Below are 25,238 nucleotides of genomic sequence, written 5' to 3' on the forward strand. Positions count from 1 at the left end.
GTGATGAAAAGGAGGTTGTGCATATAAAAGGCTGGCACCATGTCTGGGACAAACTGGCGCCCGGAGGTGGCAGCCGATGCTTCCATACCAGCAGCCCGTGCATCCACAGCTCTGCCCCCAGGACTGAGGACGCATCTCCTGGGAGAGGTCGGGGTGCCGCTCCCAGTGCAGGTGGCCCGAGGAAGAAGTGAGCGGAAGACTGTCCAAGAGCTCTGCCAACTGGAAAGGGCCGTTGAGCTGGATCATTTCATTTGATCCTGATGATAAGCCTGTGAGCAGAGCAGGGCAGGGACGCCATCATCTGAGGCTGAGGAACCTACTGCTTGAAACATTTAGGTGGCTTGTGCAAACTAGAACCCACATTCTCTCAGTTCAAAACTAGTGCTCTTTCCCTTATGGTTAGCTGACGAAACCCCAACCTCAAATTTGTTCTGGGGCACAAAAGAGGGGGCCACTGGACAGTCTGCCAAATGCCACCCTCATCTGGAATTCACCAATCTGAGAAACGTCACCTAAGTGGCACTTCTCTGGGTTGATGCAGAAAGACATAAGCCAAAATCTTGGGATGGGGGGCCTACTCTCAGTGGACAGGGACCCCACCATATTCCTCAAGGACCCAGTTTCTGCCTTGGTGAATAGCACCTGCTTATCATGGATGATACGAAAAGAAATGAAAAATTGACCTCCAGCTGTCATCAAGAATCAGAAAGCTCAAGGCTGCCCCAGCATTGCAGAGTAGGATCTAAGGTCACTGCATTTTATTTAGCCAGAATCAGTGTCATCTGGGAAAATTAAATCTGTCACATGTTATAGGGCAAGTCACAGGGGACATGCCTAGCTAAATAGGACATCTCTACTGTTACCACCACTCCTAAGAGAGAAGTTACAAGAAAGCTAAGTAATTTGATTGAAAATACTGTTTAAGTAAACTAAAAATGGAGATCTCATGCACTTAATGCCTGCTGTGGGCTAGAAAAGCAGCAAGCTGAACATTGGAAACACAGAAAAGAATAAAATCCCATCTCTTCCCATCAAGTAGTTATTGGGGACAGGATTGGGGAGACAGTGGAAAGTGAACGTGTTATCTGCTCAGTTATGCTGGACTCTCTGCAACACAAAGAGTTTCAGGCTGATTCTTTACCACCTGAGCCCCCAGGGAAGACTCTGGGAGACAGACACATAAGTAAATAGCCAGAGCATTATGTTCAGTGTCCTGTAACCCAGATATGATAAGATAAGAATCTCAGTGCATAGGGAAGAAAAGCTGGAGGAGGTTTGACAGAAAAGGTGCCATTTGAGCTGACACCTGAAGAGTGAATAGCGAGTTGGACTGTGAAGAAGGCTGAGCACCGAAGAATTGATGCTTTTGAACTGTGGTGTTGGAGAAGACTCTTGAGAGTCCCTTGGACTGCAAGGAGATCCAACCAGTCCATTCTGAAGGAGATCAGCCCTGGGATTTCTTTGGAAGGACTGATGCTAAAGCTAAAACTCCAGTACTTTGGCCACCTCATGCGAAGAGTTGACTCATTGGAAAAGACTCTGATGCTGGGAGGGATTGAGGGCAGGAGGAGAAGGGGACGACAGAGGATGAGATGGCTGGATGGCATCACCGACTCGATGGACATGAGTCTGAGTGAACTCTGGGAGATGGTGATGGACAGGGAGGCCTGGCGTGCTGCGATTCATGGGGTCCCAAAGAGTCGGACACGACTGAGCAACTGAACTGAAACTGAGGCTGAGAACAGGAGGGTACAGGATGGTCCCCAGAGCAGGAACCGCAGATGCAAAGAGGTGTGAAGACATGTTTGAGGGACAAGTTGTCAGGATGGCTGATGACAAGTGGTGAGGGAATGCCCTAGACTGGGAAGAAATTGTAAATCATTACTACATGATAGCAAAATTCAGGCTTAATAAGAGATACCTACTCTGTAGTCCTCTCCAAAGGCAAAAACAGACATAATGACTAGTAATTAAAATAATAATTATGATTACCAAGTGCCTACTGTGGACTTCCCTGGTGGCTCAGACAGTAAAGAATCTGCCTGCAATGCTGGAGACCTGAGTTCGATCCCTGGGTTGGGAAGAGCCCCTGGAGGAGGGCGTGGCAACCCACTCCAGTATTCTGCCTGGAGAATCCCCTTGGACAGAGGAGCCTGGCGGGCTACAGTCCATGGGGTCACAAAGAGTCGGACACGGCTGAGCGACTATGCACAGCACACACAGCACTGTGTGCCATGCACTGTGCTGAGTATTTATCATATAATTTATGTAACATTTTATATAATGTTCCCAATATACCAGCAAGGTTCACACGCCCATTTTGCAGATGAAGAAAACGTGAGGCTCAGGAGACCAGGTCAGTTGCCCAGGTTTCAGAACCACAAAATGGCAGAGCTAGACATGGAACCCAGACTGATCTGAACCCAAAGCCTGTACGACTTTTCCTGCCCTGTGCCTGGAGATTCGGCCTCGTCGCCGTCATCTCTCTGTACCGTCCCTGTCTAGTTCACTCTCCTCCGTTAGTGCATCCTGCTCTTTGCGGCTGTTTTGCAGAAACAGAGCCATCACCAGCACAGCTCCCCTCTTTGTTTCTTCTTCCTTGGCTGTTGCTGCCAATCACAGACTAATCATGTGGCTCATTTGGGTCTGGCTGCAGGAAGGAGACTACGGGGCCCCTGATAAGTGTAATATGAGTGTCAAAAGAAGACGCCGTTGACACTGGCTGCGGTCCAGTGTGGCTGGGACCTTAGCAGTCAGTCCCAAGAAGGGGGTAGAGCTGCTGTAAAAGCTGCATGGGGGAAGAGCTTGTGTGTTGTTTTGTTTAGTTTTGAAGTGTTTTTTAAAGTCAGATCCTTTCGTGTCTCTGGTCTGGATTTACAGACCACCTCTGGTCAGCCTCAACGGATAATCTTTTTAAAGAAAACAGGCATCGCACTGTTGGCTGGGCATGACAGTCATCAACAAGAACCTCTTGCATTCATAGTTGGGTGAGAAGCAAAGGCCAACCACAGAGGTCAGAAAAATTGGGGAACCATCACCCCAAAGAGGGACATTGTCCCCTTTTTGGCTTAATCTCAAGTTCTGTATCTCTGGCTGCCTGTCAGGAAAGAAGAAAGTGCTCACCAACTGGCGTGTCCTTGTTTTCCAGCCACAGCCCAGCACACAAATACTACCTGACCACAGACCCCATGAGTGGGGCCGTCTTCCTCTCGGACACCACCAGCCGGCGGGTCTTCAAGATCAAGTCCACGGTGGTGGTGAAGGACCTCGTCAAGAACTCTGAGGTGGTGGCGGGGACAGGTGACCAGTGCCTCCCCTTCGATGACACTCGCTGTGGGGATGGTGGAAAAGCCACGGAAGCCACACTTACCAACCCCAGGGGTAAGGCTTGGCTTTCAAAACTCTCTCAGTAACATTCATAGGGGTAGTTCCATTTCCAAAAGGTGAACCTGTTTATCATTGCAAAAAAGTTGGAAAATGCTAAGAACTCTACTGAGGAAAGTTTAAGCTGTCATAATTCCACCTGCCAGAAATATTCCCAGTTAATATTTCCTATCTTTCCCCCTAGCCTTTTTTCTAAGTGTTTGTGTGTATCTAAAGCTCACCAGAAACCAACAAAATTAAGTCACATTAAACAAGTTGTTTTAGTAACCTACTTTTTTCCTAAGTGATATATCACAAATATTTCTCCATGTCACTAAAGAGTCTCCTATGAATTTGCTTTTAATGGCTATATAGTATTCCACCAAATGGATATCTTGTTATTTATCAGTCCCCTCCTGTTGGATATATATGCTGCCTTTCATGTCATTGTTTGATTAAAAAAAAGTGGCAGTATATCATCTTTGCACATGTTCATGTCCTATAGGATGGGTTAACTCTTAAGCTTCAATTTTGAGTCCTTCAAAAAACCAGGCCTCTTCACACCCACACTTACTTTCCATTCACTTATTCAGCAAGTATTTGCTGAGTATACAGTGTACTGTGTGTACATAGATAAGCTCATTTTCGCATAAAAATAAGACTTGAATGTGAATCATGGAGATGGGAGAGGGGGAGAAGTGCTCCCTCAGGTGCAAGGAGAGGGAACTGTGCATTGAGAGTCCAGAGCCAAGGAGGCCCCTGTGCCCAGGAGACCGGGAAGGCTTTTTGGAGGAGAAGCCATCGTTGTCAGCAGACATCCATCGGCACATGTTCACCGTGCTGCAGGCCCTAAAGCCAATGACCTATGGTGTCTAAGCCACAGGGTCCTCATCAATAAAATAGGAGTAACAATATCTTCTGTGTCTACCTCCTAGAATTGTGCTGAGAGTCAAAATTAATATGTTTCATATGATGGCCTATAAAAATGTCATGAGCGATATTTTCTTAAGTAGTGCCAGATTTCAGGGCTTGGTTTCAAATGTAAGCTGTAGACTTGTGAAGTCAGGCAGTCCTGTATTTACATTCAGACAGTGCTACCTAATGGGAATCCTTGGGGGCTCAGCTGTAAAGAATCTGCCTGCAACTCAGGAGATGCAGGTTTGATTCCTGGGTTGGGAAAATCCTCTGGAGAAGGAAATGGCTACCCACTCCAGTACTCTTGCCTGGGAAATCCCATGGACAGAGGAGCCTGGAGGGCTACAGTCCATGGTCACAAAGAGTGACCCCTCACACAACTTAGTGACTAAACCGCCAGCATTATGCCATTGCCGCCTAATAGCTGTGTGACTTTGTGTGAGTTGTTTAACCTCTCTGAGCCCCATTTTCCTCCTCTAAATAGAAATACACTGTACAGTTGTCATCCAGATTAACTGTTATCAGGAATGTAAATACTTGCTTAGGACAGTGGTACCAGGCACATGATAAACATCTCATAAATGGTAATTCCTATTCCTGTTTTATTGTATGTACAGACTATCGTGTATCATTACTTGTATGTCTCTACCACATACCTGAAGTGATCAGGTAGTAACTCCATGGGGTAAAGTTTGTGACACTTGTGGTTAATCTCCTTCTGAATTACAATATCCTAATACTGAGAGAGTAGCCTGGAGTGGAAAGAACACTACGCTTGCACTCAGGGAGCCTGCATTATGATTTCGCTCTGCAACCCCCGGCTCTGGGACCTCCCCTTGTGGGCCTCAGTTTTCCTTTCGTAAACGTGCAGATTGGGCTAAATGGTCTGTGAGAGCCCTTTTGGTGGCAAGGTTCTATTCTCTTAAAATTAAAACAGTTTTTTCCTGAGAATTTTTATTCTCTCAAAATCTTTTCTCATTTGCTCCGCACACATGTGTTCTCCACCCTCCACACACTCTCTCTCACTCTCTCTCTCTCTCTCTCTCTCTCTCTCTCTCTCTCTCTCTCTCTCTCTCTCACACACACACACACACACACACACACACACACACACACAGATGTAGTGACAGGGAAATTGCCCCAAAGCCTGTAATTAACCCAGATAGAAATGACAAGGGTGCCAGGATGTGCAGACACTGTGCAACAGGGAGGAGAAAAGATGTCCATCTATTTAGCACAACAAAAGGAGAAAAAAATGAAGTCATTAATCAGGGCGCACGTCCCTTCTATTAGCCTGTGCAGCCAACTTTGTAAACAAGAAACCCAATTGTTCCTGGAGCATTCATCAGTCCTACAGCAGATGGAGGAGAAAGACCAAGAGCAGCCACTCAGACAAGAAAGCGCCTGTCTTAAGCTCCTGGGCTTGAAGAATGAAATTAGTTTATATTCTAAGCAGGGACAGAAGGAGGACGGCCCCCACTTTAAGGCCTCCAGTCCTCCACGTGAAATCAGTGTTCAGCCCTGAACAGCCTAAGGCAGCGGGCAGGAGGAAGCCCAGCTCCCGTGGGTGTTCACCACGCAGAGGCCCTTGGCTGTCTTAACCCCACCCTCCTGACCAGTCATAGACCTGTGGGCCCTTGAGAGCAAGCCCAGGGTGGGTTTCGTGTTCTCATAATTCTAAATCGTTCCAATAATCAAGGGCTAACTATTACAGGTTAGATGTTATTACCCACATTTCATCCATGAAGTGAAGTGAAGTTTATCCTGGAAGTGGTTTATCCTGGAAGTGAAGTGACTACCCCAAGGTTGTATAACTGGGAGGCTTTTTAACTTTAAACATCTCCACCTCTGTGAAGTTTTTCCTGACCCCTTCTTTCAGTTCCTGCCCCAGAAAAAACAAGATGAAACTGACCAGAATCTCCTTTATTTCCCCATGAACCGCTGTGGCTTCTGTCACTCCCTGGGTCCAAAGTGATTCCTGTGCTCCCTCAGCTAGACCGCGCATTCCTCAGGGGCACACCCTGTCTGTCTCTCGGCCCCAGGACCCCTCAGCGGTTCACACTTCTATAGGGTATGTCTGACTCCTGTGATTCTGGACCTGGAGTGTCAGTATCACCCCTGAGCCTTGGTCCTAGTCCCAGCCAACCTGTGACTGATTAATGGTGTTTCTGGGAGTGAGACCAAGCAGAGGGGTGTGTATAAATACATGTATTTAAAGATTCTTCAGGCGATTCTTATCCATATCACTGGTTAAGAAGTCCTCCCTTACCAGGGTGGTTCTCAAACTTTGATTTATATCTTTTTACGTCATTATCACCCAGGGCACTGGTCAAAAATACAGGCAGATGTTCAGGCTGCACTTGAGATTTAGTGAACCAGGTGCCTGGGGGGATGGTGCCTTTTAGCCAGCTCCCGGGTGATTGTCATACACATCCAAACGTGAGAAATACAGATCTGGAACAGTCTTTTCATTTCACAGCTAAGAAAACAAATGCAAGGACATCCAGTGACTTGCCTGAGGTCACACAGGTGGCCCTGGAGAAAGTCAGCAGGCGGGATAGTCTAGCAACTGGAGAAAAGGAATGTTGGATAATTCATTGTGCCTTTCATTGTGCCTTTTTTAGACTTTAAATTCACCAGTATTCCCTACACGAATCCAAAGGATTCTTTTTTAGGCTCTATAATTCGAAAATAACCAACGAAACTAAAATAGTAATAGAGAACTCCCTGGTGGTCCAGTGGTTAGGACTCCACACTTCCACTGCAGGGAGCCTGGTTCAATCTCTGGTCAGAGAACTAACATCCTGCAAATTGCATGGTGTGGCCAAAGAAATTAAAAATTAGAATAGAATAACATCAAATAGTAATAGACTAGAAAAGCGTGAGGGATGATTGTCCTGGAAGAAAAGAAAGATTACTGCAATCAAAGGGATTTGATGATTATAATTTCAGGTCTTCAGAAGTAGGGTAATTTACATAGTCCATCATTTGACATTGAAAATGCTCCTCCTTGCCACTACCTCTAGTGCTTAACTCCCGGCAGTTATGAGTCCAGGTTTTGTGGATGACTGAGATGATAGGTAAATATCTCCAGAGGCAGCAAGGTAGAACAACCAGAGGCCTGTGCTGATCCCCTTTGTACAAGCCCTTGGGCAGCTGTCTTCAGAGAGGGGATGAATGTCGTAGGGAAGATCTAATCAAATCATAGAGGAGATGTGCCCATCACCCTGCACGTTTCCCTGAGTACTCGGGTTGTTAACCACCTCTAAGGCTGGATGTCCTGTTTGGGCTTCTCCACCCCAGGCATCACAGTGGACAAGTCGGGGCTGATCTATTTCGTGGACGGCACCATGATCAGACGCATTGATCAGAACGGGGTCATCTCCACCCTGCTGGGCTCCAACGATCTCAGTTCGGCCCGGCCCCTGAGCTGTGACTCTGTGATGGATATCTCTCAGGTAAGGAGGTTTTGTCTGCTGGGGCCCTGGGTCAGCATGCTTGTCCTCTCGTGGGCACCTGGCTTGCCTGCTGGCTGTTCGTCTTTGTGTTGCACAAGGCTTGTGAGCACACTCTTGGTGCAGGGCCTCTTAAGAGCATTAAGGACGCATAGGTGAGTCCAGCACAGTGTGGGGCTCTGGATGGTCACCATCAGAGGTGACAAATGGGTGACACAGGAAGACCCGGAGGGCTGAAGAAATCTGCCCCATGCAGCCCTCGAAGGCAGGAGAGCCTCATACAGTGTAAATTTAAATCCGTAACCTCATGAACTCACAGATACTTGAACATTGCCTGTTCTCCCTCTAGGCTGTAAGCTACGTGAGGACAGGAATTCTGTCCATCTTTTCCTCTGCTGTAACCAGGGTGCCTGGTACACAGGAGCACACCCAATACTCGTTTGTTGATTAATTCATTAGTGGATTGATTGAATCCCATCTTTGCCACTCACCAGCTGTATAACTTTAGACAAGTTGCTGAGGTCCTCTGAGCCTCGCTTTTCATGTCTCTAAAATAAGAGTAATTGATGTTGTCCTGGCAGGATTGCCTTGAGAATACGGAAACGATGTATGCAAGAGCTCCGAGCACCACTCGGCGCTCCGGAAGGGCTCACTAAACAGAAATTCTAGTCCCGCTTTCACAGAGGAGGTGACTTTGCTAGCTTGTGAAAGCTGAATAGGAGTTTGTTGGGTGGCAGGAAGAAAGGAGACATTTCACACAATGGAAACTGCGTGTGCAATGGCACAAAGGTGTTAGTGGGCCGGAAACATTCAAGGAACATTGGAAGATTGAGCACTGAGGACAGGGTTCGTAGAAGGAAGAAGCAGGAGTTGGAACTGGAGTGTGCTTTGCAGCCAGTAAGGAAAGGACTTGCCTTACCACACCAGGGTTTGAACCTCAGCGAGTGGGCTCCAGGAGCCCCATGTAGACCCAAGAGAGACACAAGGTTCTGGCTGCTGTTCAGCGTGTCCCTAGTTTGTCCTACAGTGACTTGAGAAGGGATGTGTCCTTTATTGCTCAATCCTTTAGTAGAATCTGGCTGGCGCTGAATCAGTGAATATCCATCTTGTCAATATTAGCAAAGCCAGAGATACAAGGAGGTTCAAATCACATTAAATTTGGATTTGGTGTTAGCAGTGGGCACACTTGGCTTTTTAAACACCCTCACTTCTAGGGGAGCCTGCATACAGGCCCTTTGCCACTCACTGCCAACCTGCTGCCTGGGTTCAACAGGTGACGGAGGCGAGGAGGCTCCCTGGCTCATGCCCGCCCCTGCTCCCAGCGTGTCGCCGAGCCCCTCACCCGGACCTCAGGGCTGCTGCCGGCCGTCCCGCAGCTGCGTGCTTCCCTGTCCGGTGCTGGTGTGGTTTCCCTCTGCACCAGCTACTGATTGTTATGCTCCCGAGTGGGAATTTGTTCTCTGCCACCCGTCTTTCCAATTTGGCAGGCTTCCCCTTGCTGGCTCGAGGGTTTCCCTCTCCAGTCTATGAGCAAGCTTGATTTACCCCGTCAGGAAGCAGCCACAGCCTGAGGATGTTACGTCCAAGTCTCTTCAGTTCTCCAAATGGGCCCTCCACCAGCCAGCACAGGGTGCCGAAAAATTTCAATCCACACGTTGGAAAATTGTGTAGCTTTAGCTGGAGGTGCTGCCAAGCAGCCAGATCAAAGTCTTGGAAGACAACTGGCATATTGTGGAGGGGGGAAAAAAATCCACGCTTAAATTCAGAAATCCTGGACTGAAATCTCCATGTCCCTGGTCCTCACCGCCCTCATCCGAATTGAAGCACAGGATTCTTTTTACGACACTCTCTGACATAGCCATAAACTCTTATACATGCATATGGGAAGGGGCCTGGCTTTCATCCTCAGAGCTTCCTCTATCACAAACATGCAGCTGCTTTACTGTGCTGTGTGGAGCAGGGAGGTGAGGCAGAGAAATGAGAAACCGCTCAGAGGGAAGAATGCAAAGGGATTATCATTACCATCTTTCTAAATTCCATATATATGCATTAGTATACTGTATTGGTGTTTTTCTTTCTGGCTTACTTCACTCTGTATAATAGGCTCCAGTTTCATCCACCTCATTAGAACTGATTCAAATGTATTCTTTTTAATGGCTGAGTAATACTCTATTGTGTATATGTAGCACAGCTTTCTTCTCCATTCGTCTGCTGATGGACATCTAGGTTGCTTCCATGTCTGGCTATTGTAAACAGTGCTGCGATGAACATTGGGGTACACGTGTCTCTTTCAATTCTGGTTTCCTTGGTGTGTATGCCCAGCAGTGGGATTGCTGGGTCATAAGGCAGTTCTATTTCCAGTTTTTTAAGGAAACTCCACACTGTTCTCCATAGTGGCTGTACTAGTTTGCATTCCCACCAACAGTGTAAGAGGGTTCCCTTTTCTTCACACCCTCTCCAGCATATATTGCTTGTAGACTTTTGGATCGCAGCCATTCTGACTGGCATGGGACTCTGTGGGTGAGGGCGAGGGTGGGATGATTTGGGAGAATGGCATTGAAACATGTATAATATCATATGTGAAATGAATCACCAGTCCAGGTTCAATGCATGATACAGGATGCTCAGGGCTGGTGCACTGGGATGACACAGACGGATGGTATGGCGAGGGAGGTGGGAGGGGGGTTCAGGATTGGGAACATGTGTACAAAAAAAAAAAAGAAAACTAATGGAATGAACAAATTCTTGTTAGAAATGTGAAGAAAACCTTTCATGGCTGAAAGAAAATTAGGCAAATGGCATTAACTTTAAATTTGGGGGGTGGGGAAAGCCATAAATTAGAAAACTTTTCATGTACTTTAATGAATTTTAAAATAAATCAAAGTGATTGAGCAGAAGTTTAAAAATAAGAATGCAAGGAGGAGAACCAGGGAGCTCTCTTGGACTGAAGACCAGGTGGGAGGAGAAAATAGAGGGAGGCAGAGAGTAGAGACGTAATGGGAGGTGCTGCCATCTGTCCAGAGCATCCATTCAGAACCAGGCATGAGTTCTCAACTCTGCAGCCTGCGGCCACCACAGACACTGAGTATCATCACCCTGTCCATAGTCCAAAATGATTTCCTGAGAACGTACTGTGTGCAGGCACTCTTACAAATGGGGACACAGAGATGGATATGACAACTTTTCTTGTTTAATTGTCACCGTAATCCCTCGTGGAGTCACAAAGAGTCGGACACCACTTAGCGACTGACAATAACAGTCGCTACAATAACAATAACAACAACAATAATCCCTCAAGGTAGGTATTGCATACCCCATTTTATAGATGGGGAAACAGACTTGGTGAAGGAAAATGTGATTATAAATGCAGAGCTCTGTGCTAGGTTCCCTCAGGGGTGCAGAAAGGAAATTTTTTTCATGATATCATGTAAAGCATTTTGAACTTCTTTCCCATATGTAGAAGGGGGTAATAAATATTACATAAGAGCCCCACACAGTGTCTGGCAGCTAATAATGGGCTGTAAGTATTCATTCTCTTTGTAATTTACAAAGAATGTCCTTGTGCATCGTCTCGTTTGATCCTCACGACTACTCATATAAGATTTATTAGCACCATCTACATATGAGGAAAGAAGTTCAAGGCACTTGTGTAACTTGAGGAAGGTCACACCTGTGGTCACTGGTGGACTGAACTAAGAAGTAAAGTGTCCAGACCCCCAATCCCTCCCTCTCTCTACGCCATTCACCAGTCAGTCATTCGTCCATCCATTTGATGATCCGTTTTTGCAAATAACTCTGCAATGAGGCAGTCAAGTCAGGGAGCTTTAATAAAGGCACAGCATGCTCTGGGGGAGGGGGAGGGAGCTTGATTGCATCTCAGGATGACAGAAGTGCGAGCTGGAGGGGAGGGACCTCAGAAACTGTAATGTCCCTCCGTTCTGGTGATGGGAAGTGAAGCCTCCACGGGGTCATCGCTAACAGAGAGGTAAAATCAGAGCAGCATAGGTACTTGGTCCAGAACCATCACACACGCACCATGACTCCAAGCGCACTTCTTTCGCCTTCTTTCCTGGGTGGCTATGTGCACATGTGCACGCAGGAGAGAGTAGGAGAGGCTTGTCCTTCCCTCCTCCCCGCTTCCTCTCCCTCTCCCTCCCAGGTTCCCCCACCCATCAAGGAGCCGTCTTTTCATCATAATGACGGGCAGAAAGGTCTCGGCAAGCATGTCCCCAAGGCACCACAGGGCCAGAGGGCATAAAATATTTAGCAGCCAGTGTTGACAAGAAATGGGCTTTAGGAAATTGAAAATTCCCCTGTCACTTGAGAGTAAACTGTGTTCTTGATGCAGCCGAAGGCAGCTGTGATGCTGTGCTCCGGGGAGTGCTGGGAAGTGTGAAGGGAGGCAGCCCAGCCGCTGGTGCTGGCGTTGCCTGGCACCCCCTGTGCTGTGGGGCAGAGGGGGCCCAGGCCGGGGGCGAGGGAGCAAGCAGACCCTCGGAGCAGTGCGGCTGGCAGGGCCTGCTCCGTGCTGAGAAGGGCCCTGAGCTCAAGGGCCAGATGGAGGTGGCCACGTCTCAGAGGTGTATTGTCTTCTGGGGTTTCTTTTCACTATAGTCAACTCCCACTTGCACATTGCAGGAAATATAAAAAATTTTAAGTGACAAAGAAGAAAGTTAAAATTCCCTCTCCTCCCAATACCGGTTAACGTTTCCGTATATAACCCTCAAGCTTTTAACCCCGCTTCTGTCCATCATCTATCTACTTTATTGTTGTCTGGTTCCCCCAGTTGGGATCACACTGTGATGACAGATCTTCAAACTGTTCTTTCTACTTAATATGTAGCAAACATCCTCCCGTGTCGTTAAGTATCCATCTGTGACGTCACTTTAACTGCTGCACAGAGTGCTCTAACCTGTGGGTGCGTGAGATGGACTATAATTTCTTCGGCCAGGTCTCTGTCATCAAGCATCTGGGTTGGTTCCAGCCTTTCAGCGTTATTAAAAATGGCTGTGATAAGCACCTCTGTAGTCAGGGGTGTACAGTGTAAATTTCTGGAAGAGAAATTGCTCACTCAAACGTGTAACATTTATTTAAATAAGCCCCAAGTTGGATGGAATGTCAAGGACTTGTTGGAGGCTCAGGATCCTAAGGCGAAGAGTCCCCAGCAGTGGGGTGGATAAGGCAAGTGCAGGCAGCAGCTGTCCGCCTACATGCATTGTGGCTGGATCTCTCGGGGAACACAGCTGGCAAAGGGCTTCCCTTAGTGCCAGCACCTCCCAGGGCGAGATACCCAACATCCCAGCCTCCAAGGCCACCAAGGCAAGAAAGAGTATCCTGACCTTAGACCTGCCAGGCTGCAGTCCCCTGCGTGCCCACCTGCAGGCCAGCCCGCTGTGATCCCTGCTGGCATCCCGGCCTGGCTCAGAGGAGGCTCAGACCTGGGGCGCAGGACCTCTGAACCCTCCATTCCCGTAGCTGACGTTGTTCATCTCTCCCAGGTGGACTTGTTCTCTGAGGTACTAGAAACCATCGTATCACCAACTTCAATATGCATGTGCAGCAGCCTCCGAGGGATTTTGTTGAAATGCCAATTCAGATTCAGTAGGTTTGGGGTGGAGCCTACCATTCTGCTATACTGACCAGCTCTCAGGCGATGCCAACGCTCTCAGGCCAGAGATCACCCTTGAAGGAGAAAGATCCAGTTTTGATTCCCAGGCACATATTAGGATCATCCAGGATGCTTTTGTGCCTTTCCCAGAGCTCCATACCCAGGGATCTAACTTAATTGATCAGAGATGGAATTTTAGCGTCAATACTTTCTTAAATCACCACGGGTCCTTCCTGTGTAGCCAGATTTGAGACTCACAGGTCTGCAACTATGTCAGACAGGGGCCAGGGTTGCATTCACTTTACATCCCCAGCCCCTAGCCATGTGTTACTCCATGAACTGAGAAATCCTCTGCCATGAGTTTAGCAACAATTCACGTAAGATCTTCCTTAAGCCTCTAAACAACTTCTCCTTCAGCCTCCAGACTCCATCTGCCTTCCCCTCCCACCTCAGTAACATTAGCTGCCATTCTTTGAGAACTTCTGAGGGGGTCAGACCCTCGGGACTATTGCCATTACTTATCTCACAGATGTGGATATTGAGGCTCAGAGAGGCAAAGTAACTTGCCCAAGGCTGTAAGTGAGGGAACGGGGATCTGAATCCAGGCGTGTCTGACTCGGAAGTCTCTCTTCTCACCTGTTCCTTTTGTTTGTTTGTTTGTTATCCCCTTCTCTGGGTTTTGTCAGTCTAACATAGACCATCAGATGTCTCGGTGGGGCTCTCGCATAGTTTCTGTCTGATCAGGGGCTGATATCTGCGGGTGATAACAGGCTGCTGCCTGCTGATCAGGCAGGACTGCCTGTGCTGGCGTTTGGTCCACTCTACAGCGACCCAGGGCTCTACAGGGTGTGGGATGATCGGTGGTGGGCACCTCGCCAGGCATCTGAGTGTCCGTGTCTCCATCATCAGGTTCGCCTGGAGTGGCCCACAGACTTAGCAGTCAACCCGATGGACAACTCCCTCTACGTCCTGGACAACAACGTGGTCTTGCAGATCTCTGAAAACCACCAGGTGCGCATCGTCGCCGGGAGGCCCATGCACTGCCAGGTGCCCGGCATCGACCACTTCCTGCTGAGCAAGGTGGCCGTGCACGCGACCCTGGAGTCGGCCACTGCCTTGGCCGTCTCTCACAATGGGGTCCTGTATATTGCTGAGACCGACGAGAAGAAGATCAACCGCATCAGGCAGGTCACCACCAGCGGAGAAATCTCACTGGTTGCTGGGGCCCCCAGTGGCTGTGACTGTAAAAATGATGCCAACTGTGATTGTTTCTCTGGAGATGATGGCTATGCCAAAGACGCGAAGCTGAATATCCCATCTTCCTTGGCTGTGTGTGCTGACGGGGAGCTTTATGTGGCCGACCTTGGGAATATCCGAATCCGGTTTATCAGGAAGAACAAGCCTTTCCTCAACACCCAGAACATGTATGAGCTGTCCTCCCCGATCGACCAGGAGCTCTACCTGTTTGATACCAGTGGCAAGCATCTGTACACCCAAAGCCTCCCCACGGGAGATTACCTGTACAACTTCACCTACACCGGAGATGGTGACGTCACGCTCATCACAGACAACAACGGCAACATGGTCAACGTCCGCAGAGACTCCACGGGGATGCCCCTCTGGCTGGTGGTCCCGGATGGCCAGGTGTACTGGGTGACCATGGGCACCAACAGCGCACTCAAGAGCGTAACCACACAAGGACACGAGTTGGCCATGATGACGTACCACGGCAACTCTGGCCTGCTAGCCACCAAGAGCAATGAAAATGGATGGACAACGTTTTATGAGTAAGTATTTGGTGGTTTTGTTTCATGGCCACACTGTAGAATTAGAGGTAAACTGATGAAGCGTTCATTTATGGATGTCTTTTATTTTAATTCACTTGAGATGCAAACCATGACCAATTACATGTTCTGCATGTTAATAACCCAGATGATTACTCCTAGGAAGGAATATGGTGTAGGAGGAAAGGCATGAGCTTTGAAGTCAGAGAAGCTGGGCCTGAATCCAGCTTTCCCTGTGGACTTAATCTCCCTAGGCCTCAGCTTCCACCTCTGTAAAATGGAAACCTTCCCCCATGGACTCACTACAGGGAGGTGACATAGATAGAAAGTACTTGGTTAAGTGTCAGCAATTGTCCACATGATCCAAGTCCACATCTTTTTTTAAAAGTAATTTATTTTTTATTGAAGGATAATTGCTTTACAGAATTTTGCTGTTTTCTGTCAAACCTCAACATGAATCAGCCACAGGTATACATATATTCCCTCCCTCTTGAACCTCCCTCCCATCTCCCTCCCCATCCCACCCCTCTAGGTTGATACAGAGTCCCTGTTTGAGTTTCCTGAGACATACAGCAAATTCCCGTTGGCTATCTAGTTAACATATGGTAATGTAAGTTTCCATGTTACCCTTTCCATACACCTCACCCTCTCCCCATGTCCATAAGTCTGTTCCTATGTCTTTCTCCACTGTTGCCCTGTAAATAAATTCTTCAGTACCATTTTTCTAGATTCCGTATATATGTGTTAGAATACAGTATTTATCTTTCTCTTTCTAACTCACTTCACACGTCCACATCTTTATAATTCAAAACTTTTTCTTTCACTTTTAACATTTTGGATGGAATTTATGAAGTGCATTAGATGCCTCCCTTCTCATTATACAGTCATAAATCTTTATTTTATGAGTCAAGGTCGTTAATAAGAAACAAGGCATTTGATGCTGCCAAATTGATCTCAGAGAAACAGCAGTGTGAGGTCCTGAAGAAAGATCTCAGCTCCCTGCCCTGGGATTGAACCTGGGTAGCCTGGATGAAAACCAGGAATCCTAGTCACTAGAAAACCAGGGATTAGAGGCTAGAAGTACAGTGGCCCTGACTCTTGCCACAGTTTGAAAGCAAGAATGTTTCAAGGAGGCAAAACCTATAAAAACAGAAAGTTTATTATTAGAGACACAACATAATGTCTGGGAGAGCACACAGGAAAAGAGTTTGTTTATCTGACTCAGAAGCAGGGCAGAGATACACACCCAGAGAGAAAGGGTATGGTCATCCTCTGTAATGAAGAGGAATGCGGTAATTCAGAGACACACATGCGGAGACGAGTGTGGGCATCCTGAATGAGGAGGCGCACAGTAAGAAGGTATTTAAATCACCTATCTAGCATCATCCTTCCTAGTCTTTGTTTACTTTTGACCGATTGTCTAGTTTCTTTCTTCACCCCTGACTGGTCGGTCCTAGGACCCTCCCCAGGATGCGTGCACAACTTTTCGCTAAGGTGGATCCCACCACAGAGGCCTGTGGGTGCATATCCACACTTACGGGGTAGGGTCCCCTCCCTTTCGACCCCCGAGGAGCCTCCCTGCACGTGGGCAGGCAGGGAGGTCGTCCTTGGCCTCAGGAGTGGGCCTCTTACCGCTTTACTTTAGCAGAGCTCAGCTTTTGCCACTAGCTTTGTCCTTGGAGTGTCTGGGTGAGAACAAAGCTTGAATTTTACTCTACTCGACAAATAGCGGGTGTCTATCCCGGGGGCCCATCTGTCTCCTACCTCGATATGAAGCTAGTTCCCGGGAAATGAGGCTATAGACCCGTCCATTCCTGCCTGAAGTGATTCTAAACAGCTCTTTGCTCCTGGGCCTAATCCTTAGTTTTACCACCTCCTCCCTCCATGTGGCGCTATCGTATCGTCGTTTCAGCTGACTTCAGTAGCTCGCTTCCCTTCTCTTCATCCAGGGTAGGGGTTCTTAAATGTACGTGTAGTCAGAGAACCAGACATTCAGCTTATTATAATCCTCACCAAAATTAAATATGTATATTATATCTCCAGGGTGTTCCTCTATGAGGTATTTTAATGAATAGACTTGTAACATCTATTTCTACTTAGATCCTTTTTTAGCTTCTTTTTGAGGTTTTAGCCGTGTTCCACACAACTGAGACTGTCAAATATTAGACAAGTACATGGGAGACAGGGAAGGAACTAGCCTAGCTGCCCATCACTGATGGGCTAGGAACTGTATTACTGCATTCAGGCCACGAATCATCTCTGGAAGAAACAGAAATGGAGACACTGAGGCTCAGAGAGGCTCATTTGTTCATTATTGTCTAGTGAGACCTCACAGAACAGGGGTCACAGCCCACATCTGTCTGATACCAGAGCTCATGCTCCTGCAGCTCTGCCCTGCTGCCCCGTGCGGAGTTTGTTAATCCCAAATGAACTTGAATCTTTGAACCCTAAGTTTTTCTCAACCTTGATCAAGCATCAGTTTCTCACAATCCTAGAGATAGCTCCCAAACAAAAGGAGCTATCATAGATTTTTGAATACAATTTGCACCAAAAAAGAAAAAGTCACAGCAGTTTGTACAAAGTTCACTGGCTAAATTCCCTTCTCCATACGGGCACCTTGTTAATTACAAAAAAAAAAAAAAAAGACAAAAATCCAGGAAAACAGCAATTATCTTGATTAACTCATCGAAATGGAAATACATTAAATAATTCAATTTTCCCCCAGTTGCCCAATGGAAATCCCTTATACATTATTTAGCCAATACAGGGGTTTCTTTGTCAGAGCAAGTCGGTGCCCTCGATTCATTCTCAAGGTCACTCTCTCAAATCGAAGACCAAATGCTTACACATCACTGCAGCCCTTACTCTCAACCAGCCCTGAAATTGAAAAGCATTTCCTACACCTCTACCAGCAAGGATCCCCTGCCCCTCTCCCGGTCTTCCTTGATGAAATTATACAGCCATATCTGATGGTTTATGAAGAAAGAAAAGTTAGTACCATCACTTTTTAGAAAATTGCATTTGGAATTCCAAAGTATCTACTTCATAGCTGTATTCAGAAGCAGAAGATAAAAGCCCTAAAAGAAAAAAGTGAAAGTCACTTTTTTTGAGATCCAACTGTGTACCAGGCTCTTTCTCATTTAATCTTCACAGCAACCTCAGATGGTAGAGATTATCAGTCCTGTTTTTTACAGATGATCAAACCAAGGCACAGAAAGAGTAGGTAACTAGTCTAAAATCACACAGTGAGAACTGAGCAGAACCAGAACATACGCCCACGTTCTTTCAACTACACTGATTGGGTTCACCTAAATTCTTTGTAACTTATCTGTATGTTAAGGACTAAAGTTGTATCTGTTTCATAGGGATAGTCTGGGGTTCAAATTTTCAGTGAGATAAAATATGGAAATCAATATCGGACTCATCATAAGTACTCAAATGACAGCAATTGTTGTTATTATTATTTCAAGTAACATTAGTATTAGCATTTCAAGCAGTAGCTAAGTCGCTTCAGTCATGTCCGACTCTGTGCGACCCCATAGACAGCAGCCCACCAGGCTCCTGCGTCCATGGGATTCTCCAGGCAAGAGTACTGGAATGGGTTGCCATAGTATTAAGTAATTGCAGAGATGTTGTTTGGGCATGTAAGGTATTTACCTGGCAGCAGTTTCGAGTCAGCTAATCAAACAAACAGACCAAAGTTGTAATTGAAGTTAGTAGAAATTAGAGGAGGGCTTCCCTGGTGGCTCAGATGGTAAAGAATCTGCCTGCAGTGCAAGAGACCCAGGTCCGATCCCTGGGTTGGGAAGATCCCCTGGAGAAGGGAATGGCAACCCACTCCAGTGTTCTTGCCTGGAGAATTCCATGGACAGAGGAGCCTAGTGGGCTACAGTCCATGTGGTCACAAAGAGTCAGACACGACTGAGCGACTAACACACACATGTGCACGCACATGCACACACACACACACACACACACACACAGGAATTAGAGGGCAGATCAGAAGAGCAGACTCAGGTGTCAAGTCTGAGGGATGAAGGTATGAACCAGGAAAGGGGTCAGATTCCTGAGAATACCCAAAATGGACGGGAAAGAGTTATACAGGATGGGTCCAGGAAGAATGGTTCAATTCAGGTTGTGAACATAGCAAGGATACCAGATACTTATTTTTACTGGACATTTGCCATGTGATTTCAGGAGCAGGCTGGCTTCCAGACCCATGTCTCAACCAGACAGAAATAATGCCTGACCTACCCCATTTTAGGGCTATTAGAGGGATCAAAAGACTAAGTACATGCTGAAAGTGAAAATGCTTTGCAACCTTTGTTGCTCCCAAGAAGTTATGGTATCAAAATTATTATCATTATGGTATTTCTCAATACAGATTTGGACAGACTTTGCCAGTGCACATTGCTCCAGTGAATTTCCTACTTTTAGGTCCATGGGGCAGCTTAATGGATTCCAAACCAAAATGCTCTAATACTTAAAAAAAAAAAAAATCAGCCCAGTCTTGCCTATAACACAGGCTATTACTGAAACAAATTTTAAGTTGGCTTTATCGACCCTCTCAACAGATTAATACATCCAACATAAACATCTCACATGTCAGAGCAAGCAGCTTGACTTAAAGTGTTTATAATTCTGGGGAATCGAGGATCCTTTTCTTCCCTCAACCCAGAGATCTGCCGGTCGGAAACCTAAAAGGGGTCTGTAATGCTTTCATCTCTAGCATGTGGCAACATTAATTTCAGACTTGGGCTTCTGGGCTGGTGGCATTTGCTGGCTAAGAAAACGGCCTGACAAAAGGAGGCAGGTTCCAAAATTGGCTTATTAGATGGGCGTGAGTAAGTTTCATAAGGCAAGTGGCTGTGGCACTCAGAGCCCTGTGACAGCTCCCATCACCCTTATGCTCAAGCTCTCTACTCTGAGACCCTAATTAATGCCTCTCTGTACATGCTTGGGGTTTGCCAACTAGGAGGTGCTCAGTAATTATTTTATGAGTGAAATTTACATTCGGGAGGGAAGGGAAATCAAGAAGGGAAGGAAAAAAAAAAACATGCTGTCCTGAGAAAAATGCTGGGTTTCCATCGCAGCTACAGTACTGTCAGTGCTCCTAGCAGGACACGGAATTCAGTTCAAATGGTTCCAGTGAGGAGACCTGGCTTCCCCTTTTTGCTTGAGGACAGAAGAGCCAGAAAACACATTGTTCCTATCCTTACAGTGAAAATAAGCAAGACAAATGGCAAATGCATGAGTTTTCCTTGAACTCCTTCTCGGAGGTCACAGGGCAGCCAAGTGGACAGGCCTTTTACAGAGTGTCACATCAGAGACAAGATGTGGGTGCCAGCTTCCCTGGGGTGGTTGCAACTGCTGTTGCTGCTGCTAAGTCGCTTCAGTCTTGTCCGACTCTGTGTGACCCCATAGACAGCAGCCCACTAGGCTCTGCCGTCCCTGGGATTCTCCAGGCAAGAACACTGGAGTGGGTTGCCATTTCCTTCTCCATTGCATGAAAGTGAAAAGTGAAAGTGAAGTCGCTCAGTCGTGACCGACTCATAGCGACCCCATGGACTGTAGCCCACCAGGCTCCTCCATCCATAGGATTTTCTAGGCAAGAGTACTGGAGTGGCTTGCCATTGCCTTCTCCGGGTTGCAACTAGTCCCTGGGAAAAAAAAAGCGTTTAGCTTGGGGAAATTATGAAGACTGAATGTGTCCTGGCAGGAGAGTATGTAGCCCTTGGAGGCTGCAGAAATTGGGAGAGTCCACATTCTCCAAAACTTTTCTCCACAAACCCCAGCAGGTAGTACAGAGAAAAAGTAGGAAAATAATCCCTGTGGTAGACCTGGAGGAGGGGTACAGCAGCTGCTAAGGGAGGGGGTGCAACTTTCTACCTGCTTCACTCAGATCCTTCTCACCTGATCTCCCATATGGAACAAAAGCCTTAATCTGTGGAGAGGACAGTGAACGCTAGTACTTAGGCCCTAAGGGGAAGAAAATTCTAACTACTGCTGGAAGAGAAGCAGGAATACTTAATGGGCCCAGAAGAACAGCCCAAAGCGGGCAGGAGCACTGAAGAGGCCACACTCCTGAGATTCAGGGATACTTGCAAATACTGATATAAGTTTGAGGCTCAATGAGAACAAAAGAGAGTTCTCTCAAGCTTACCACCCACCACTGCTAGCTAAAAAGCTAAACATAACAATGAAAAGTGGAATACTACTGGGAAGGAGATAAGAAGAATTTGTTGCTAAGTCGTTTCAGTCGTGTCCAACTCTATGCGACCCCATAGACAGCAGCCCACCAGGCTCCCCCGTCCCTGGGATTCTCCAGGCAAGAACACTGGAGTGGGTTGCCATTTCCTTCTCCAATGCATAGAAGTACAAAGTGAAAGTGAAGTTGCTTAGTCGTGTCCAACTCTTAGCGACCCCATGGACTGCAGCTACCAGGCTCCTCCGCCCATGGGATTTTCCAGGCAAGAATACTGGAGTGGGGTGCCATTGCCTTCTCCAATAAGAAGAATACAGGAGCCTAAAAAGAGACCCTTTCTAAGGCTGGGCACAAAGATGGGACCTAAAACTGAGAATAGAGTAGGCACATTGGGGGAAAAAACCCTCTGGCAAACTATTTTCACACACTAAATACAAGATATTGCTGAAGGAATGTAAAGCCTGTGATGCATTAGGGTTAGCCCTAGAAGTAACACATTTCAAAGCCAGCCCAAATCCTAACTAAATTAACTTAAACTCTCTCACTAAAGTGCAAGCAGGAGAAAACTCATACCCAAAATCTACTACCTCAGTCTCTACTGTGCTACACAAGATGTCACACTTTCATCTGAATCTACAAAAAGGCAAGAAAAAGCAGCACTCTCCCAGGAGACAAAGATATCGTCAGAAGAACACTCAGATGTGACACAGATGTTGAAACTGTATCTCAGGAATTTAAGGAAGATTATGTAGGGAATTCCCTGGTTGTCCAGTGGCTAAGATTCTTCATGCTCACTATGAAGGGCCCAGGTTCAACCCCTGGTCAGGGATCTAATACCCTGCATGCCAGGCAGCTAAAATAAAATACTGCGGTGGAAAAGGTGGACAGCATGCAAGATCAGATGGCTATTTCAGCAGAGAAATGGAAACTGTAAGAGAGAATCAATTGGAAATGCGAGAAGTGAAGAACATAGAGGTGAAAATTGTCTTTTATGGGCTTATCAGTAAAGTTGAGATAGCTGAGGAAAGTAGATAGATCAATAGAAATTATCCAACCTGAAACACAAAGAGGAAAAGAAGAAAGAATATAGAATAGGGCATCTAAGAACTGGGGGACATCAACCGCTCTAGTATACATTTAATTGAAATTCCAGAAGAAGACAGAAAGAGCAAGGCAGGAGAAACATTTGAGGAAATAGTGGTTGAGAACTATCCATATGTAATTAGACACCAAAACCGGAGACCCAGAATCTCAGAAAACACCAAGCAAAATGAGTACATACACACCCACAGATACCTATGCATATCATATTCAAACTGCTGAATACAAAAGAAAAAGAGAATCCCGAAAGCAGTGCCATACAGGGCTTTTTTTTTTTTTTTTTTTTTTTTTACAAAGGAGCAAAGATAAGAATCATAGCAGACTTCTCATCAGAAGAAGAAATTTGGAAAGAGAAATACATATAAACTAGAAAACAGAAGGAAATGGCAACCCACTCCAGTGGTCTTGCCTGGAGAATCCCAGGGACGGCAGAGCTCGGTGGGCTTCCGTCTATGGGGTCGCACAGAGTCGGACAGGACTGAAGCGACTTAGCAGTAGCAGCAGCAAACAGAAATGCTAAAAGAAAGAAGAAATCTGTCAACTCAGATTTCTATATCCTGCAAAGAAAACATCTTTCCAATGAAAAAATGGTGTAGAGGTACAGGCAAGAATAAGGTAACCAAGGAAGGACGGTGAGGCACCCAGGCACTAAACATACTGAACAACCATTACCAACCCTCGGGCTGAAGGGCAAGGCAGGGAAGTAACAAGATATTGTTACTAAAGCCCAGTGGGAGTTGCAGCTGTGTAGAAGGCGTCTGGTAGGAGCTGTAATTCGGGGTGGATGCACCCATTATTAGAAATACAGGACCAAGAGAGAGAGAGAGTAGGGAAAACTTCTCCTCTTGACCTGCAGTCTCTCACCACTGCTTACCATTGGCTATACCCAACCAGAAGCAAGCCTGCAAGGGAGGCCCCAGGGATGCAGTCTGCAGAGGTCAGCCTGTCAGGGCACAGGGAAGGGTAGAAAATGAATCTGAGGAGGGAATGGCAGAGCAGACAGCGTTCAATCCCAGATCTACCTAAGAACTTTCTAGCAGATGCATGGCCTCGAATATAACATCAATGAGAGCTCAGACCTACAGAGGTAGGGTGGGCCAGCTCTTAGAAATGCTGAAGGCTACAATTCATTGTTGGGAGTTAATTCTATGGGAAATGGGCAGCAAAGACAAATTTTTATTGCAGAGCCAACAAGGAGCCTGCCTCTGCTGCAGTTTTGGAGTAGCTACTGTTTAGAGATGCCGCTCTGTTACAGAGACCTAAGGTCAAGGGATCTGTTGGTGTGCATGGGCTGTGAACTGTAATTATTCACAGAGAATACAGTGGCCATTTCCTCTTGTTGATGACGGTGGTGTTTGGAACAATCATAGATGAAAGCCCTAAAAAATCAAATCTTTATTTTCCAACTAAAAAGTGCCCAATCAGCAAAAAGTTTACTCTCAGAAAGGCAGTGTGGCATTTTCCTCACCAAGTGCGTGTAGTGAAGTGGATCAAGGTGTGAAGTATCGAGTGCGAAGAAGAAACGCTTGCAGTATGTGTGAAGATAGCTTCTAGTGGTCCTCTTCTGAGCCAAGTTTGCAACCACTCTATGAATCTTCTGTGTGTGTTCATTCTCTGTAATCCAAAGATGCTTTGGAAAAACAAGTGAAGAAAAGCCGGTGGGGGGAAATAGTGAGAAACCGATCACCTAGCTGTCTCCATCACACCCCCCAGGTGGGGGCTGAGCATCACTGTAGAATCAGCTGTAATGGAAGCAAAGAAAAGCGTCTCGAAGAGAAAGCTGTCCCTCTTCTCTACCCACTTCAGAGTTCCAAGTGCAGTCTTTTCTTTACCAGAGTTGAACACAAAGGTTTTGATTTGTAACGGCACCATCTTTCCAGGAAGCTTGATGACAGAACACAGGCTTTAAGATCAGACCTGACACAGTCTATATGCCTCTATTAGCCATGTGATCTTAAGCAAGTTATTTATCTTTCTGAGCCTCAGTTTCATTGGTTGTGAAATGATGATAATCATGTTCACCTCCAAAGATGGCTGTGAGCACAGTGCTCCATACCTAAAATGTACTATATGAATATTAGTGAACTTTCCCTTCCTACAGAAGGTGAGGGGTAACAGGGGTGGAGTGCTTAATTATTCTCACCCTAGGTCTTGAAAAAACAAAAATATCTACTATTCATTCACTCATCCAAGAAATACGTACTGAGTGCCTTTTACATGCTGGGTCCTGCAACAGGCACTAAGAATACAAACAAGGTCCCTGCCTTCGTGGAGCTTATATTCTAGTGGGAAAAGAGACAAAAAACAGGTAAGCAGGTAAACAAGATGCGAAGTGAAAACAGTAAAATAAGATAATGCAGGGGTCCCCAACCTCCAGGATCTATTGCCCAGTGATCCGAGGCGGAGCTGATGTATTAATAGTAGAAATAAAGTGCACAATCTGTGTAACATGCTTGAACCATCCTGAAACCATCCCCTGCCCCCAGTCTGTGGAAAAGCTGTCTTCCACGAAACTGATCCCTCGTGCTGAAAAGGTTGCGGATTGCTGATTGATGTGATCAGGATGGCAGGACCCATCAGAACGGGTGACCGGAGAAGGCCTTGCTGAAATAATAATATTTGAACTAAAACATGAGTAATAAAAGGAACTGGCCCTATCAAGGTTAGAAGGAAGAGCATTCCCAGCAAAGAAAACAGTCAGCGCGAGCACCCCAAGCCTAGTTTGAACTCAGCGTGTTCAGAAGCAAATGGAATGGAAGGCAGAAAGTATGAACGAATAGGCTTCAAGGTAAAGTTGGGAAAAGCAG

General features: G+C 46.5%; 1 protein-coding gene across 2 annotated transcripts in view; it reads left to right on the forward strand.

The window, feature by feature from the left end:
* Positions 1–25,238, forward strand: part of TENM4 (teneurin transmembrane protein 4) — a 3,327,204-nt gene that overhangs the window by 3,265,789 nt on the left and 36,177 nt on the right. For both annotated transcript variants that reach the window (XM_070782510.1, XM_070782511.1), the window contains 3 exons: positions 3,149–3,381; positions 7,582–7,736; positions 14,251–15,128. In XM_070782510.1, coding sequence (XP_070638611.1) covers positions 3,149–3,381; positions 7,582–7,736; positions 14,251–15,128 — 1,266 coding nt within the window. The remainder of the gene's footprint in view (positions 1–3,148; positions 3,382–7,581; positions 7,737–14,250; positions 15,129–25,238) is intronic.

The sequence above is a fragment of the Bos indicus genome, chromosome 29 (genome assembly GCF_029378745.1).
Source record: "Bos indicus isolate NIAB-ARS_2022 breed Sahiwal x Tharparkar chromosome 29, NIAB-ARS_B.indTharparkar_mat_pri_1.0, whole genome shotgun sequence".
Lineage (NCBI taxonomy): Eukaryota > Metazoa > Chordata > Mammalia > Artiodactyla > Bovidae > Bos > Bos indicus.